General features: G+C 33.6%; 1 protein-coding gene across 2 annotated transcripts in view; it reads right to left on the bottom strand.

The window, feature by feature from the left end:
• Positions 1–20,121, bottom strand: part of LOC129728560 (uncharacterized) — a 128,899-nt gene that overhangs the window by 51,205 nt on the left and 57,573 nt on the right. The window contains exon 2 of one of the 2 annotated variants that reach the window (XM_055687009.1): positions 10,789–10,833. The exons of the other annotated variant lie outside the window; for it this stretch is intronic. Within the exon in view, the coding sequence (XP_055542984.1) occupies positions 10,789–10,830 (42 nt within the window). The 5' untranslated portion in view covers positions 10,831–10,833. The remainder of the gene's footprint in view (positions 1–10,788; positions 10,834–20,121) is intronic. 2 annotated transcript variants of the gene reach the window in all.

Raw genomic sequence — 20,121 nt, 5'->3', positions numbered from 1 at the left:
TGAGAGACCGAAACAGACAACTTTGAGTGGGAACCAAACAGCGACTTGTTAATTATACTGCTCGAGTGGATGACACCTTGAATCTTTCTATACCATTCAACAAAGGGGGGATGGAGCTGGAGATGGAAATAAAAAAAAGTAAGATTGTAAGCATTGTTGTCTCTCATGACGCGACGAATGTGAAGGTGCTGCTGCTGCTGGTGAAGATGATGATGATGATGATGATGCGGTAAAGTTGTAAGTGAAAGCTGATTCCCGTCCGGGACTGCGAGCCGGGAGTGGATGGGAGTTTTTCCGTACGACTGTAACTTCGTGAGAAATCATTTACGAGCCGCGTACGCTCCCAGCCGATTACGTGACTTTGTATGGTACCCGGGAACATCGTGGTCATCGACCTTGGCTAAGTCAGCCCGCACCGGAGGAGGTGAAGAAGAAAAGTGAAAGTTTGTTGTACGATGCGTGAAGCATCGCACTGTAGATTCCAGAACGTTTCTGTAGGAAACGGGTATCTTACTGGGAATATCGACTGAGTGTGGTTGGTTACTTGGTCTCTATCCACAGAGCATCGAACTGTTCGTGGGGAAAAAAGTGAAACTAAAGACTTACTCAGCTTAAATATTAAGTCAACATTAGGAGAAGGATACATTCTAAGATATTCCGAAATCATGACTAATTTATAAGTTGCTTTAAAAATTGTTGAACTGGCCGTAGAAAAAATCGTAAAGCTCTGAGGTATAAAATAATAAATAGATTCATTATCAGGTTTAATAAATGACTAGAAAATGTTGTGATTAATGGGTGATTTCTAGCAAATTGTTAGAATTGAGAATAATGTTACAAGTTTAAATATTACGCATAATTTATTTCATTGCATAAACTCTTGTCTAGGTTCTTAAGTTTTGACGTATTTTTAACTAAAATATATATCTTTGAATAAAATTGTTGGCCATTCTCGAATTTTAGCCGCGATGTCCAGTTTGGATTGAGCAAAAACAATGGCTCATGTTCGATTATAACAAACAGAAAAATCCCATTCATTTAAGCTTCCATTCATTTTATTATCGTGAATTGATTTTTCCATATCATTTCGTACGGTTCCGGGTTCGTTGTCTATGGCTGCATACGCTTCTGTTTCCTCACTGCTCTAATGAACTCAATCGTCGCAAGCTCTAGCTCTTGACCAAAACGGAAATGTGGCAGATCCAACTTAAGCATACACTTCTTCTTTGTGTCGGTTGCAACTCCAAACCCAGCGACAGTCGCTGTGGGAAATTGGAGGCAACTCTTTTAATAAGGGTATGTCAAGCAATATATGACCGTAGCTTTCATTGGCATCATCAACTCATACACACAATATAATTTCGAGAATCATTCATATTTTTTTTCAATAGTGAGAACATTTTCTCACACGAAACGTCCGGTTTGTCACAACTTTTTCCTATAGCTACCATCGGTGAGTTAATCAAAAATAGCATACATACAAGCTCGAACGTATATTGCGACGGCTAACCATCGACTAAAAATTATTCCGCATCAAGCACCAGCAGCAGTTAAGATCACTGAAACGTAAAACTCCAAATTGGGTCAAACAAGAAGTCAATTTCTTTTCCCCCTTTTACTCGGCTTCACACATTCGCATTTGTGGCCAAGCGGCTAGTAGGTACACATACAGTAGGGAAGGAAGTAGTCCTCCGTCTTCTTCTTCGTGTGACGTACGAAGTCGCATTACTGACCAGCTAAAGCAAAACAGGCGAGTCATTAGAGCAAAACGAGTTCGGTTTGGACGGAGGCAATTGCGGCAGAAGCGAAAAAAAAAACAAATCAAACAGACCACCAATGTTGGTTGTGGGTCTACCAGCGGATGTATCATTTTAGCTTTAGTATGAACCTATATGCTTTCCATTGGGTTCGATTTTTCAAGCTGAAAGAAAGTTACTCAATAATCGTTCTTTAGTCCAATATAATTTGTTTGTGGAATGAACGCGTAAGATAAAATTAAAAAATAATTAAAAAAATGTCGAATATGTAAATGTCGAAAATTAAAAAAAAAATCTAAAACGTTGAAAATGTCGAAAATATTGAAATTTTCAAAATTGTCAATTGAAAGCTAAAATGTTAGAAATGCTAAAAATGTTTAACACAAATTAGTTTTTGGGCGGACTTCGAAAAAATCACTAAGAAGCTTCATAAACATTTTTCAAGTTCTTATTGAAGCTTTTTAGAGGTTCAACTGAAGACCGTCTGAAGGCGGCACTGGATACTAGAGGGTCCAAAATGTTGAAATTGTCAAAAATGCTTTATATGTCAAAAAATTGCAAAATGGCAAAAATATTTAAAACAAAAAAAGCGAACAAAAGTAACGTAAACATTAAGTAATAGATTCACTTAAAAGAAAAAGTTGTGAACGATTTGTAACAAGTATTTCATATTGTCTACGAAGCTCCTCCTCCACGGAAAGTTTCCCTCGTTAGCCTGGTATAAAAAGTAGCGAAGATCTGGTCACGGCAGAGAAGGGAAAGGCAATGTCCCGTTAATTTCGTATCAGGTTTTAATTCGTCCGGTAGGTCGAGTTCATCGTGTGCAGCGCAAAGGAATCACGTAAACGCGTTGGTGCTAGAGTATCCGTCTATAGCCGTGATATTAAGAGAGCGAAAATAATCCCACGTCATATGCAAAAGGCAATCCGTAATGACGAGAAATTATTCAAACAAACTTTGGATACCAATGGCGCTTCTTAGCGCTCCAAAATAATTTATTGTGAAATAGTTAAAATTACCTAGTAGCTGTAAAGTTATGAAATACCTAGTATCCAGTATAGTACTGAAAATGGTAGAAAACGCTGCCAAAATTACAACAGAATCAAATGTTTCGTTTTATTTCATTCTGTCGTCTACGAGGATCCTTCTTTACTAACAGTTTTGTTTTAAGTTTGATATAGAACTTTCATTTCGAGATTGTAGAGGAAACAAATCGGTACACACACTTTCATGAACGCTGCCAAATAAATTTTAAATGAAGAATGAAAAAGACAATGCAGGATAAAAATAATAAATTTCTTGTTGTTGAACTTCAGATGACATCATGTGTGAAACTTTGACCAAAAATTCACATTTTGCATTGTAACTTTTTCCCATAACTTTTTACATTTTTCAGTCTTTTACAAAATTGTGAGATTTTTATGTTCCCACATTTTTACTGAAGGTTGTGAAACACTGTCTTCCAAAATAACAAAGTTATTTGAAAATGTATGAATTCTCATACAAAAAGAATTTTCTTCATTAAAACTCTACTAGACAAATAATTTTATATTCTTGTTTATTTTTGCGTACTAATGAGTAATTTAAAGTTCAATTAACCGTTGAAAACCGATTGTTGTTAAATAACGTTGTTAAACAGAGCATGATATGAATACACAAAACACAGTAAATGGGAAAAAATGCAAATTATAGAGAATATTGTAATTATCAGAATTTTTTGGAGATACTAAAAAAGCAAAAAACTAACAACAAGTAAAAAAACATAATGTATTATATAAGATCGATAACGGCGCCGGTTACGTCCTTACGGTCGGTTGAGGAAGGAAGTAACCGAGTTTACCTCTGCATCTCTAACAACTGTTACAGAATAAGAGGGTACTTTTGCCACCGTGTAACGAATTTTTACATGCTCATATATAAACTCCACTGCCTGAAAATAAACCCATGCGTAAAAATTCCTCTGACACCGAACAGTCTGATTCTACTAAGATTCGAGCTCATGACCAATCGCTTGTCAGAGCGGATTCTGTAATTTTGTGGCTACGAGCTTCCTTGTCAAAATTATGTAGTGTAAACAGGGTGAATCAAAAACATACAAATGTCGGTTGAGGGTTTACAAACGGATGTAAAATTCCAGCTTTAGTATAAACTTATGTTTTCCATTGGGTTCGATATTTCAAGTTGAAGGAAAATAACTAATTGATCGTCTTCAGTCCAATATTAACTATTAGTGGATTGAACGCAAGAATAGGATTATAAAATATTTTAAAAAACAGTTCAAACAAAATATTTGAAAAACTCAAAAATGTTGAAAATGCCAAAAATATTGAAATTGTCAAAAATGTCAAATAAAAGTTGAAAATGTTAGAAACGCTAAAAATGTTGAACCTTCAGGAAATGTCAAATATGTAAAAAAAATCAAATATGTAAAAAAAAATCAAATATGTTGAAATCGTCAACTATGCCTTTTATGTCGAAAATTGAAAATATCAAAAATATCCAAAATGACAAAAAGGATCGAAACGTCAACCAAAAAAAATTGCAAACAATAGCAACGTAAACAGTAAACATTAGATTTACTTAAAAGATAAAAAACAAAAAACAAAATAAGAAAACTTCTAGCTTCTAAAAAATTGTGGAATAGATGAAGTAAAGAAGACAGAACAAGCTATGAAAACATACAATCAATGACAATCAATATAGACTGCGAACTGATAAATATGAAAAAATTGAAGAACAAACGTGAAAACAAAAAAATGCCACAATTGGAGAACGGAAAATAGAGAAAACTAATAGATCGATAACGGCGCCGGCTACATCCTTCCGGTCGGTTTGGGGAGGAAGAGACCGAGTTTACCTCTGCATCTCTAACGACTGTTACGGAAAGGAAGGGTACTTTTGCCACCGTGGTAAGTGACGGATTTTTAGACTTTCACCCTTCCCGTTACACGCTTTTATTTAAACTCTACTGCTCTTCTTTATCAAGCCTCGTTAGTTACTTCGGCGAAGTATCGGCAATAAAAATGGGAAGGTTCATTTTTTCCTAATTTGCCATTTAGCTGAGAATAAATCCAAGCGTAAAAGTCTCTCTGACAGCGAATTGTTTGGATATACTAAGATTCGATGAACAATCGCTTGTCAAAGCGGACTCTGTAACCTTGAGGCTACGAGCTTCCTCGCCAAAATTATGTACTGTAAACAGGGTTAATCCAAAACATAGAGTACTCAGCAAACAAAACAAAATATAGAGTACTCAGCAAACAAACAAAATACAAAATACAAAATTGAAAACACAAAGAATGAACACTAAATAGAACGGAAAAATTAAAACACACCAGAAACTGAGGAAAAAGAACGCATAGACACTGGGCAAATTGTGATGATAGAAAATACAGAAATCGTAGATAATAATAAAAAGTTTATTCACAGTAAACATGACAAATTCAAGAGTGTATAAAAAAGTGATGCAATAAAAAATTCAGAGAACACGTAACACAGAAAACTATGTAACTGGAAAACGGAAACCAAGAACATAATTAGAATGAAAACCATATTGAAACTCAAAAAAAGAGACGAAAAATAGAACTCAGAAAATACAAACAATAAAAAAAATTCAAAACGCAGCAAACAAAGGAAACGAAAAGTGCATGAAAACAAAAAAAAACCGAACTGAAACTTAGAGAATACATAAAAAACAGAAAATTATGTAATGAAAAAGCAGAAAAAAATTCCAAAAATATTAAGAACTGAGATATGAAGTAAAGTTCAAATACATTAAAAAGGTCAAAAAAAAAAACGTCAAAACTTAAATCCGATTTTAGTCGTTTTTGGTATCCCCCAAGGCTCTCATTTAGGGCCTCTTCTTTTCACCTTACACGTTTACGGCCTTTTCTTCATTTTCTACAAACTAGAAGTGTTAATTTATGCCCACGATGTGAAGCTCTTTTGGAAATAAGAAATAAGGAAGACATCAATACATTTCAGAAAGAAATACACATACATATGGTATAGAAAAGCTAAAAGCTTACTCGAGGTAATCGTAAAAAATGCAAACTAATATCATTCTGTTGAAAAAGAACAACATCAAACGATACAATATTATTTGACACATTCTACCGTGGCGTTACAACGTTTTGACTATTCTGTTGGCATCATTTTAATTCTAACTTGTGTTTTTTCATGAAACCCTTTGATATTATTACAGATTCGGAAAGTGAACAAAATTTACTATAAGAATGATGTATAAGATATTTGTTTACTTTGTTTATATTACCTTGGGGAGTGAAAATGTAGCGTGACGTTACAACGCGCGAGAAATTGAGGTGTCGGGACTTTTCTTACAAAAGTCAAAAACTCTGCTCTGTTTGGAATTTTATAACAATTTCTTCTTCCATGATTTTATAACAAATGATAATCGATCATTTTGCCATTTTTAGAGTGCCTATAACTGGTAACATCTATGTTTGAGATGCTTTTATATTTCGTGACGTTACAACGCTTATTTTTCAGCAAGGGGTATTCTCACTCCGTTGTAACGTCACGAAAATATGAATCAGTCGATATCCATTATTTATCAATATTTCTTAGACATTTTCATAAGAAATAGTTCAGTATCTGATTTTATAAATTTTTACTTCTACTTTATGCACTTGGTTTGTGGGGTCATCCATAAACTACGTAACAAATTTACTTTGTCGTTTAATGTTTGGGAATGCAGAACCAAACTTAAACTTGGGGATTTTCAGTGAAGGAATGTGAGTTATAATCAAATCAATTCTTTTCATAAGTGACATATGTATCATACATATTCTCAAAAGTGTCTTATATGACATTATGTGTAAAACATATTAAATTTATTTTATTGTAGTTTTTCACAATGTCTGAGTACGTTAGCATTTTATTCAGCATTTATATTTAAAACAAGTTTACAAATGTGTCCTTATTTCCAATAAATACAAGTAACCTTTCAAAAATTATAATAATAACGCAAAAATGCCGCTTTTTAGCTTTTTTCGCTCCCGTAATATTTCCTTGATTTTTTAAAACTCACATTACTTATTCAAGAAAATTCGAGTGCATTTTTGTCGCTGAAGATTTTTTCATTTAGACTTGCCCCAAAAATAAATAGCTGGCTTATTCCACGATATGGTGTTGGTCGTTCAAAAATGTTCTTCGCATCGTTAAATGTAATTGCGATCAGTGCTGATAAAAGTCATTTTCCCCAGCAAAATTCTTCGAAAATTACAGCCAATCATTTTCAATTTTCACTTCCAGTGATCGTAGCACTCTTTCAGATACACTAGATTTTCGTCCTAGTAACGTGCTGTTATACTCAGATGAAATAGATCGGGCGCATCGTTCACGGTTACGGAACCGATGCCTTGACAATCTTTGTTAACTGATAAACTGATTTTGTTGTCTTGCTTCCATCGCATGAAATATAATGAGGTGTTTTGACAGTTCACTTCCATGCAAAAAGCGGGAAGGGAGAACTCTGAAAGGATTGTGAAAAAATATCGTTTATGGATGTTTTTTTTCACTTTCACTCAAGAGTGTCAACAAATATCAACCCTGGCGATAACCATCACATTCGGAAGGTTGGCTTGAGCGATGCGGACGAAATATTCATTTCATTAATACCGAGCCTTTGGCATCCCTATACCGAGTAACAGTGAATGACAATGAACTCATGTCCTGGGCTCAAATTAATTTGTGCCCGCTGTCAGCAGTAAGATAAAGATGTATGAAAAGAAGCGGTGATGTGCTATCTCGTTTACACATATGTTGAGATGTTAGCCCTTGAAACATGGCGTGATGCCAAAGGGGTGATTAATACGGTGTCCTACATACAAAGAAAATACTACCAAGTGAACACGTAAAAACAATGTAAATTTACGTAAACCTGAATGTTTTCACTGGTTTAGGCAAATAACACGCATAAAAATTGGTGAAAACAATGCAACAGCTTAATAAAATGCCAATACTTAATTTGGGGCAAAAAATTATATGGAGTTCTTGATATTGATATTGTTGATTCAAGGTATGCGATATTACCTAAATGATGACTTCCGTGCAGGTACTCAAAAGTAGGTAAATCAGTTTTACCTAAAAGTACCTTCCCGCACAGAAGGGCTGATTTGCGTCAAAAATACGCATATTTGGGTATTTTTATTTTTCTGTGTAGCCGCAATAGAGCTTTGTACGTACGAACGTGTTAGTGCAACCAGTTGAGGAAAATATTTACAAAGAGCTGTTTTGTTTGCAATGCTATGTTTTTAGCAGCTGGACAAATATTCAGTTAAGCACTCATTATATGTTTTAAACTTGTTTCTGAATAATTTTTTTCAATCGTGGTCAGAAACCGGAAGAAGCTGCTGAACATAATCAACAAACAAAAGCAACGTTACACGGATTTACACGTTTACTAGTGTGCGTAGGTGAAAAGTCACTTATCTCTATAGTTTTTTTCTTAGGGAACATTCGCATGTTACGTAACGCGGAAGTTGACAATTTTCAATCTCCCGTCACGCAATGCATTGTAATATAATATAATAGAATAATATTAGAATTTTTTAGAATGTAACGTTACTCATGGATGACCCACAGTTTAATAATTAAAAACATTTATCCATTTTACAAAATTTATTCTCTGTTATATGACAGATGTAACGTGAACTAATTTAGACGCATCAAGTATGTTTTTAACCCTCTAGTGCCCAAATTAATTTCTAAACGGACTTCGATAAAATCATTATAAACCATTATAAACACTTTTTAAGTATTTATTAAAGCTTTTCGGAACTTCGACTGAAGCCCGCCAAATGGCAGCATTGGGCACTAGAGGGTTGAACATAGACGAATATTATATAAGGGGAGAAAAAAATTTCGTGACGTTACAACGCAATCTAAACCCGGTTGTAACTCAAGTTGTATTCAACCTAGCTGCGATCTTTTAGTATCGAATTAAAGGTATTTTTGAGTATAAAGAGGAAATAAAATATAACTTTGATCACATGTAAGGAGTTCCCATGAAGTAAAAAAACTATACTTTTTTCGTGACGTTACAACGCTAAATTACCCCTGTTTTCATATTGGCCTAAGATCAACATATTTGAAATTTCACTTCAAAACCCTTTAGGCATCGAATAAAGCACTTATTTCACAGTGATATAACATAAAAAATGTATTATAAATACATACTCCTGATCATTTGTAGCCATTTAAAAAATATGTAACCAAAAACGCTTGTTTTTGTTAATTTTACTTGAACTTTGCAATTAGTTTTCTACAGTTTCTTAAACACTAGAAATTTGACATTTACGTTTTTGGAAGGTTCAAACACTATAGAATATAGGAAAAATATTTACATTGCTGAAATATGCATTTCAAAAATTGGTTTGTTGGTGTAGCTTCGCAGAGAATGTGTCATTTGGAAATCAAACTGTAGAAAATTGTGAAAAATGTTAGGGACTTAGGAATTGTCTTAGGCTCCAAACCAACCTTCAATGACTATTACAACACAATAATCTACAAAGCTATCAACATACTAGGCTTTGTAAAGCACTTTCACACACAACACAGAAACTTTCAGAACCCGAATACCATCAAAATACTAGCTATTTAAGATCAATACCAATGCTGTGAACAAAAAAAAAAGATCACTACCATAGTCACTGCATTCATAGGAGATGCAATGTTCTCAATTAATTAGGCCGGGCATCATTCCCTCTTCCATCATATGAAGCACGTTGCATGCTTATAAACATACAATGATGAAAAATGCGTCGTGAAGTTGCAATAATTTCATTTATAAATTTATTCAGCTACACTTTCATCCAAGCTAGCACAGACTTTGTAAAAAACAAGAGAACCTCAACCAGAAGTTTATAGTATACGTAAAGATACAAAAATAATATTGTGGGAAAACATAAAATAAAAAAAAGTCAAAACGACAATGATGGAAAAATATGTAAATTGAAAAAAAAGTGCAAGACAAGCAACAGAAATTGTCTTGTGCCGTGTCAAATAAATGTTATCTGAGTAAAAAAGCAGCAGAAGTAGAATACCAAAAGTACAAATGAGTTCAAAAGAGAGAGAACAAATAAAAATTACAAGAACATAAAAATGAAATTAAAATAATGGGTATATTGGACGAAGTTGTGAGTATGGAAAATAACTAAGACGAGTAAAGCTTGTATGCTTTGCGTAAACAAGAATTAGTAAAAACTTTGTTTTTTGAAAGTGAATAATGAAAAATATGAAGAATAACATTAAACAGCAAACAGAAAACGCACAAAACAGCGATTGTCCAGAAAAACTAAAAACTAAGCCATCAGAAACACTGGAAGCCAAGATAGATCGGAAACTGGGAAAACGTAGGGGAAACTAAAAACACACAAATAGACACAAACGAAAACAAGCGAAATGAAAGGAGCAAAAAAAGATTAAACTGAAAAGACGAAAAACTTGTGAACCAACCGAAAACAAAGTACAGGAATCAGAAGCACAAACAAAACCGAACATTGAACAAAAAAGAAAGAGGACAAAGGAAACATACAAAGAAAAAATAAAGAATCAAGATTACAAGTCAACAGGAAAAAGGGAAACAGGAAACACAAAAAGGGAAGGCAATGGAAAAAGTAGAATAATCACGAAATAGTAATACCATAGGAAAAAAGATAACTGAGTACATAACAAAGCATACGGAAAAATGAAATGCATAAAAAACGAGATAAACAGAAAAAGTATAGCACATAATAGAAATCAAAAAACATGAAAAACATGAATGATTAACGAAAATTTCAAAAATCCAAAAAATAATACAAATGTCAACAATAGAATATTCAAAATAATAAATTTTCGAGGAAAGTTCAGAATATCAAAATGTCTGTTAAATGTATAAACTATGATATAAATTTTCTCGAAAACTTTTTCAAATATCGATTTTTATAAATTGACTTTTGTTTTGTATAACATATTTTACAGTTAAGTCATGCTATACAGCAGAGTTTCGTGTGGAAATGAAACATACCTTCGAACTCATGAGACCGTTTTTATATGTTTTCAACTCCATTACCTGCAAACAAAAAAATAATAATGAAAAACAATTAGATGCATTCTTCAACACACACTATTTAATAATATCTCTAAAATTTCAAAGATCTTTTCTGACGATCTGTGAGTATGTGTTTATCCGCGATTGAACACGAAAAGTTTCTTAACCGTATTGATTTGAGCTCTCGTATGGGGTTTTACTTCTAAAAGGTGATAAATGCAAGGTTTGTTTATTCTAAGCAGATAAATCATGTTAATTTTGGAAGACTAAACGCCTTACAAAAGTTATTTAACGGTAGTCTAAGAATTTTTTAAGAACATAACAACCATACCGTTTTACTAAGTAACATTACTTGCGAATGCGGTCTACTGACCCATTTGAATGAGTGACACAGCTGGCGTACGTTTCGCATCCCAAATTGCAACCTAAATACAAATTAGGTACTCTCTTCAGCAAACGCCTACATCAATTATTGTACAATCGATCGACTCTTCCAGTCGAATGCAAATTCGAACTGGTTTAAAGCAGAGGGTAGGTACCACAGGGTTTTGCAACAAATGTCTCCGTTAACTAGACCCCACAAACTATCCCACTTTTCTGTGCGCAAAGGAAAAGCAAACAAAGAAGACATTCTCACTAGCGAAAATCGGAACATGTTCGGTGGTAGGTTTACGATTGAAAACAGACAACCCTCAAATTTATCATGCACATATTAAAGCGCACAAAAGAACCGTTTTAACCGGCCATTATCACGCCGCGAAGCCGGACCAGGCAAGTGTAAACTATTGCTTAGTCGATTTCTCAAATCTCAACACACGCCGCACACTGGGCGGAAAGTCCCGCCAACAAACGAACAACGGACAAATCCAGAATCTGAGACGTGTGCCACGGTTTCGAGGCAAGAAACAAAAAAAAATGCGTGCCAAAGCAACGGCGAAATGCCAGTCTCCAAGTTGTTTATGTAGCATAGCCAAACAGAAGCGCATACGAGCAACTTTCGTGGTCCGTTGAGTGATCGGCTTTTGGGCAAGCTACATTTAGTTCAACACTAGCATAATCTCGGCTATTTTTTTTTCAACTATTGTCTCGAATAGTCGTTGTCGATTCATAAACCTTATCGCGGAAGCTATACGGTTTCTTTACGCATAATTGTTCCGTAAATGTGGTGTATTTTAACTTTGGGATTCGCTCTTAAAACCGGTTAGGTTTTATATGGATATTTATAAGTTTGTTTGAAACCGTTGTATGGAAGAACCAAACCGTCAATTTTTTGTACTAAATAATTTTTTCCAAGGCATACTAGAAGTTAGAACACATCTTAATAGAAATTACTGAAGTTTGAAGTCATTGAGTAAAAATAAGGACGGTTTTGGAGAAATTTAAATAGGTACATTTGACTCCACTTTCAAGTTAATCAATAGTTTTAAGTGCTGGGCTGTATTCTGTGTTTTTTTTTTCAATTTCCGAGTATTCTATTTTATCCTTTGTACTATATTTCCTTCTGTGCTTTCTTTTGGTTAAATAACTTATTTAATTATATTTTATGTTTTTTGTTTCTTTTGTTCTTCTAATCTATCTATATTTTGAGTTTTCTGTACTTCTACGTATTTTGCGTATACTTCTTCACTGTTTTGTTGTGGCCTGGATGCTTATTTAATTATGGTTTTTTATGTTTTTATTTGTTTTAAGTTATCTTCGTTTTCTAAGTTTCCTAGTTTAACTATTTTCTGGTTATTCTCTTTCCTTCATTGCCTCAACCTTTTATGTGTTTTCTGTATTGATTTTGTCTGTTTCCCAGTAATCTAAGAATTATGAATAATAATCAAATTCTGTAGTTTGTTTTCTTATGTTTTTTTAGTCAGTTTCATATTGAGTTTGTACTCTTTCTTTTCTGTTTTCTATTCGGTTTACTTGTGCCTTCTATTTTCTGTATTTTATTTCCCTTTGTGTCTTCTCAGTTTACTATATTTTTTAGTTTCACCTTTTTGCAAGCTCTTGTCTTTTCAAATTTTGTTTGTTTTCCCTATTTTTGATTTATTTTGCTCTCCTAATTTATTCTCTGCTTATGTTTTCCCAAATTATAATTTTTTGTGTGTTTTACGTATTCAATCAGTTTCTAATTGTGTTCCAGTTTTTCCTACCCCATTATCAATTTCTCTGTATACTGTGATTTGAATCTTAACCACAGATAAACAGACTTCTTCGTCCTTATTCGAAACGTTACACTCATGCACCACCATGTGAGCTTATTGCCTACTCACTTATTTTTGTTAAACGGTTTTTGTCTTTGCTAATGGGTGTGCACGCTTGCTTAAATCGACACAAGCGGCATTACTGATGGTTTTTGTCTTTGATAATGAATGTGCACGCTTGCTTATAGCGACACTAGCGGCATTATTGCCCACTAAGCAAAATTTCAAAACTATCGTTATTTTTCTGGTCAATGAAATCGTCATCGAGTGGCACGTCTGTTTGTCTGTGTGTTTATTTTACTTGTCTATATTTTTGCGTAGTCTATTTTTAGTGCTTTTCCCGTCTTCCCGTTTCGCTGTGTTTCCTTAGTTCTTCACATTTGTTGTGTTTTTTTCATTTTCGCTCTGTCGGTTTTTTCGGTTTCGGTATTTTCATTTTTTCGCTCTGTCGTTTTCCTAGTTTTGTTCTCAGTTTACTATATTTGCTGCATTTAATCTAGCTTTCGCTTATACATTTTATCGCTTTTTTTTTCATTTTTATTCTCAAATTTTTTTTTGTTTTTCGCTGTTTTTATGCACTCACATTTTTTTGTTCACTCTTTTCTCTGTTTTTTATCCGATTCTGTGTTTTTGTTTGTTTACCCGCTTTTGTGTTTTGTGTGTGTGTGTACAATTTGCTTTTTTTCTCGGTTCTCCCTTTTCTTTGTCTTGTGTTTTTTGTCTATATTTTCTTTTCGTTATTTTCACTTTTTTTTAATGTTTTCAATTTTATATGCGTTCTATTTTTAAAATATTTTTTTGCTTTCTTCTAATTTAATTGTTTTTGCATTTATTTTTCGTATGTACAATTTGCTGTTTTTTATCAGTTTTTCCTTTCTTAGTTCGTATTGTGTATTTTGTTTTATGTTGTGTACTCTATATTTTATTTTCTTTTTGTTATTTACAAATTTTTTTTTGTCTCTGTTTTTTTATTTCCTAAATTTAATATAGGTTCTCGTTTCTTTTTTAAACTTCTTTTCGTGATTTCCTTTTTCATACACTCTTTAATTTCTTTAAATGCTCTGATTTCAATTCAGGATTGTCATTTTTTATGGTTCCTATATTTTCTCTATACTCATTACTTGATCGATGAATTTTTTCTCTCTTCTTTTTATGTTTGGTATGACATCTAGGTGATACTTTGTCTTTTTTGAGTTTTTTTATTTCCTATAATTGTTCAATTTTGTCTATTTTTACCTTGTTCACGCTATATTATTTTCTATTGTTTCGTATCTTCTGTTATTTTTTTTTCACTGTAGTTTGGGTTTTCCTTTTTGTATTTTTTCTTATTTTAGATTTCGCTATCTTTTGTACGTTGTTTACCACTTTTTATTTAAAAATTTTCTATAACATGCGCTTCTTTTTTTTCTTTCTGAGTTTCCGATTTTAGCAGTCTCTTTTTTTTGTTTTCCAATTTACTTCGTTGTTATTTTTCATGGATTAGTTTCCAGTGCATTTCGTGGTTCTTTGCCCTTTATATGTTCTGTGTTTTCGTGTTCTTCATTTCCCTTGAAAAACTGATAATGAGTATAATATTTTAAGTACTTTTCGTATTTACTTTTATGCTGTGTTTGTTTGTTTTGTTCTTCAACGATCTCTTTGTTCTCTCTTCTTTATACATATTATAATTAGTTAGTATTCGCTTCATCCATTTCTCCAATTTTCGTGTTCTTTTAATTTTTTTAAGTTTATTCATATTTATCAGCACACAGTTTGTATTTTCGGTTGTTTTTTTTTGTTTGCTATCTTTTGAGTTTATACGATGGAGTTCTATGTTTTCCTCTTTTCTTAAATTTCTTTGTTGGTGATGTTTATTCTCCTTGATTGCCTATTCCCTTTTTTTAATTTGCCAATTTTATAATTTGTTTTTTGTTCTTGCCATGTTTTTAATTTTTTTTTTTTAAATTTTCTCTCTTTTCTCTTTCCATTTTTTGATATATCTTATAGATTACTCATTTTATTTGTTACCGGTATTTGCTTCATCACTACCACTTGCTCAGTGTTTATTTTTGATTTCGACGTTCTATTTTTTTATTAAGTTTTTCTGTCTCTCTCTATTTCTTGTGTATTTTTTGTCATGTTCACGTTCAGTGTTCCCTACATCAAATTTTATAATTTTTGTATATGTCTCTGTTTTGTTGGTTTTTTATTTTCGCTGGCTTCGTCATGTTTTAAATTTTTTTTAATTTTTTCTCTTCTCTCTGTTATCTGATCTCTCTTTTCATGTTTTGATCTGTCTTATATATTAACTTATGTCTCTTCGAATTACTCAGTATTTTTTATTCTTTCTCTCTCTCTCTCCATTTCTCTATCTCTCACTCTCTTTCTCTCTCTCTGTTTTATCCATCTTTCTCTTTCTCTTCCGTCTTGTTTTTCATATTGTCATGTAGAAAACTTTTTCTTTTGCTATTTTCTCTTTTCCTTTGTCTCTGTTTTTCTAGTTTTTTTTTCAATTAATGGGTACCGGCTCTATTATCAACAGAAGGTAAATGATGTCCTAGACCGTTAATTTCTAGCATGATGGTTTATCATATTTCAGAGCATCTTCCTGCAAAAGATTAGTTCTCCATGACTTCATTAGCCTCTGGATGAAAATACAAGAAACCTGACGCTAATAGAGCGGCTACCCTGTATGTTCTCTTTTTTGAATTATTTTCTGCTCTCTCCTTATAATATTTTTTGAGTTCCACATAATTTCTGAATTTCTCCTTGTGTTTTTCTTTTTCTCTGTGTTTAGTTTTGATTTCGCCGTGTTATTTTTATTACTTCTTTGTTTACTCGTTTCTGAGCATTTTTCGGCTGTACAATTTACTGTTTTTCCTAAGTTCATTCGCTTGTTTGTGGTGTTCATCTACCTTGATTGCGTGTTCCCTTCTTCTTATTTTGCCATGTTTTGAGTTCTTTTCCAAATTTGCTTTGCTTTCTCGGTTATTTGAGTTCTCTTTTCATGTTTTGTTATGTCATATATAGTATCAATTTTCTTTGTTACCGGTATTTTCTTCATTTCTACTACTTGATCAGTGTTTATTTTTGATTTCGCCGTTCTATATTTTTATTACCGTTTTATTTTTCTCTCTCTCTCTTTCATTCTCTTTCTCTCTCTTTTTCTTGTTTGTTTTATTTTATAATTTTTATATTTGTCTCGTTTTTGTTGTTTTTTGTTTACGAAATTTACGATTTTTTTTAAATTTTCTCTGTTTTCTCTGTTATCTGAGTTCTCTTTAAATGTTTTGTTCTATCTTATATATTATCTTATGTCCCTTCGACTTTTTTTTTCTTTCTCTTCACATAACATTTATTTGACACGGCACAAATACAACGTAATGTTTAACGGCGCCAATTATATCTGATGACTTAAAAACTAAAGCAAATTTTTTATCCTCGCTGCCGACTACGAGCTGAAATTAAGTCTAACTTAAAACTAGCATGGAATTTCCAATCTGTGTTTTGTTGTTCAATGGTCGTCTGATAATCGTCGAATGGCATGTATGGATTCGTACTGCTGAGCCACGATGTCGTGAGTTGGGACAGAGGCTCGTAGTCCTTGGGTCCTGGTTCTATTGTGCGGGGTCTGGTTACTGGTTTTGTGCTTAAGGTTCAAACGTGTTCTTGTCGTTTTTTTGGGTGTAGACGGAGGGGAACGGGACTAGACTGGGGCATGGATGGATTTAAGGAAAACGTATATAAGGGTCATGTAGGGTAGGTCACGGCTCGCCAAGACATCACGAACAGGAACAGCTGGCCGTCTACCTCCGGCTTGAAGGGAAGCTACAAGTTTAGGTCCCTTCGACTTGCTCAATGTTTATTTTTGATTTCTCCGTTCAATTTTTTTAATTTTTTTCTGTCTCTCTTTTGTCTTGTGTTTTTCATTTTACTATATTTTCTCTTTATATTTTTTCTTTTGTTAGTTTCTGTTTTTTTTTTATTATTTAATAGGGTATCGGGGTATATGTTCTCATTCGTGAATTATGTTTTGCTCTCTCATTATAATATTTTTTTGTGTTCCACATATTTCCTGAATTTCTTCTTGTGTTTTCCTTTTTCTCAGTGTTTATTTTTGATTTTGCCGTTCTTTTTCTTATTACTTCATTGTTTACTCGTTTTTATGCATTTTTGATATGTGAAATTTTCTGTTTTTCCTAAGTTTATTCGCTGGTTTATGGTGTTTATCAGCCTTGATTGCGTGTTCCCTTCTTTTTATTTACCAATTTTTATATTTGTCTCGGTTAGGTGTTTTTTGTTTGTTCTTGCCGTGTTTTCAGTTTTTTTTTTCAAATTTTCACGCTTCTCTGTTATATAAGTTATCTTTTCATATTTGTTCTATCTAATATATTATTAATTTTGTTTGTTACCAGTCTTTTCTTCATCTCTACTGCTGGCTCGGTGCTTGTTTTTGATTTCGTCGTTGAATAACTATATATTTTGAAACTTTTTTTTTTCCTCTCTATGTGTAATTTCTGTCATGTCTACATTGTATTAGTTTTTCTTTCTTTTGTTATTTTTTTGCTTCGTCTTTGTTTTTCTATTTTTTTTTAAATTTTATACATGTTCTCCTTTTCGTATTATTTTTTGTTCTCTCATTATAATATTTTTTGTTTTTTTTTCTCAATGTTTATTTTTTATTGACTATTTCGAACGAAAAAAAAAACAAAGTAGAGCGAACAGCAAAGAAAATTAAAGGAAAATTTTGAAAATTGCGCTATTTTTTAAGTTTTTTTTACAAATTTAGTTAACTGTGAATTTTGTGTTGAACGATACATCTGGTTTTGTAATTTGCTCTGTCTTCTTTATGGTTATGTTTTCTTAATGTTTTCCCTGATTTTCTTGTTCTCCAATCTATCGTTTTCTTCATTAATTTTCTTTCTTCAAAGTATTTTTATGTTTGTGTGTTTACTTTATTGTTCTTGCATTATTGATTTTTCTATTGAGCATCAAGTTTGCGCAAGTTTTTTATGTTTTCATTACCGATTTTTTTTTTTATTATTTCAATACCATTCAGTATTGTTTTTAAAATTTTCTTAGAATCTTCCTATTCTTGTATGTTCGGATTTTGTTTTCTATTTTCTTCAACTTCCAATTTTGCATTTTCTCCGAATACCTCTTTCTTTGATTTAAGTGTTTTTTCAACGTCTGCTGTGCTTTCTACGAAGCCTATTCGATTGATTTATTACTGGGTTTTGTTTATTTTCTTGGCGTTACTGCTCTCAACTTACATAATTCTCTGTGTTTTTTATTTGTTTGGTCATTCTGTTTTTTTTTTTTATTTTTTCACACTCACTTCACTTTTTTTTTGGGTTATAATATTTTTTCATTCGAGCAAACGGTACTCAGGCTTTTGCATTGATATAGCACCAAAATATTAGAGGAAGAAAAAATAAAATGTTCATGTTTATCCTGTTATAAATCCCATTTGAACTTTTCGAAATGCTCAAATTGGTTTTAGAAGAATGAAAGGTAATGTATGAGACAATCAGAAAAAACTTCTATTTTGTTGTTTGTTCAAAGCTGATAGACTAGGTGTCATTGTTTATGAGAGTAAAACGATTAAGAAATCCCCACCAATGTAATGTAAATAAACAAAAAAAGTAATGACAGGTTGAAAACTTAATTGAATACCAATGTGTAAGGTATTTGACGAAGGAGAAAAACAAGTACAACTGACGAAGCCTGTAAATTGTGCCGATTGCGCGATTGAAGATGGATGACCGTCCAGGAAACCCAAGGCCTGCAGACCTATCTTCTTCATCACAATCTTCGATTATCATTGACTTCGCTAAACGGGTGCCGTTGACCGGTTAATGATTACTTTGAATCGGTTAGATATCTCCGACAGCAATGGACAATCTTTCACCTTTCTACAAACTTTCGTTGGAATGTGGAGATGATTTATGAGTATGGAGTCGTTCGTAAACTTGCACTTACAGCTGCTGGCCTGTCTCAGCCCGTAATGAATGCGTTCAGTAATTGCTGTCTTGAATGACACGTTTCCCAGCAATGATCCGAGGCGTGAAGATTTTCGCAAATTTTGCTTTCGCAAGGGGGAGAGGAGAAATTCATTCGAAGCGTTTCAGTTATCAGCGGATCGTAAATTTTGTTTTTTTCTTATTATTCCACCTGAGTGTCTTCCGCCTGCCAGCGTCGCCGGGTGTCAACTGTCAGTCCCACGCGGCACGGCTTTCCCGATCATTTCCCAGCGCAAACAAGAAGCGGCCGACCGGACTGCAGCGTCACGTTCGAAGGCGAGACAAATCATAAATCAATAAAATTCCAACTTTTACTTTCGAGCAAAGAGCGTGGAAATAAAGCGCCAATCCGGTGCGCTCTCGGAAGTGGAAGAATGCCTCCGGGGCACAGCAATCATGGCGGGCAGCGGATGGCGCAATCCTAATTTGATTTGCTCTTGCCGCTGTTGCCCTGCAAGGCTAAGGTCTTGTCCGGTGGTGCTCGTTTAGTGGAAATATTTGTCTTTGTGACAGCATTTATGCAATAGTTAACTTTCGTTCATTTCCACAAGTTTTGTCAGATGAAACTGTACAGAACGATTTTTTTTAATGTTCAAAGCAACAAATCTTCAGGTTCGCTACTATTCCCACGGTGCTGTTCAGGTCATAGTTTTTGGATTGCCTGTAATTTTTCGGCAATTTCCTTTAGGTTTCGCATGACTACTAATTTTGGTATCTGTCTTGAACTTGTAACAGACACCGGTTTTCCGTTCGCTTCGATGTCGTGTGCTTGTCATTGTTGTATATTTTTTGGCTCGTCGTGTACGCGCGAGCACGGAAGGCGTCATTGACCGCAGATAATTGCCTGTACTATACACAGCAGCATCAGCATCAGCCTCGGAGTAAAGCTGTGCCGTACGTCTGGTCTGGATCCGAAGCATTACGCACTCATACGGCGCATTATCGGTATTGCATATCAAATCAGATTAACCTGAGCTGAAGCGCATCGATGAAAGAAAAGGCGGAATTTCGTCATGTGTCTTCAGGAGTGGTGACGACACGTGATCGCGTACAACAACATCGGCGCCGTTGCGGTGGTACAATATGGCGGCGAATTTCACTTTCGTTGGCGTTGG

Source organism: Wyeomyia smithii, chromosome 1 (genome assembly GCF_029784165.1).
Source record: "Wyeomyia smithii strain HCP4-BCI-WySm-NY-G18 chromosome 1, ASM2978416v1, whole genome shotgun sequence".
NCBI classification, from domain to species: domain Eukaryota; kingdom Metazoa; phylum Arthropoda; class Insecta; order Diptera; family Culicidae; genus Wyeomyia; species Wyeomyia smithii.
The sequence above is the reverse complement of the archived record's forward strand: the minus strand, read 5'-3'. Positions and strand labels throughout refer to the sequence as shown.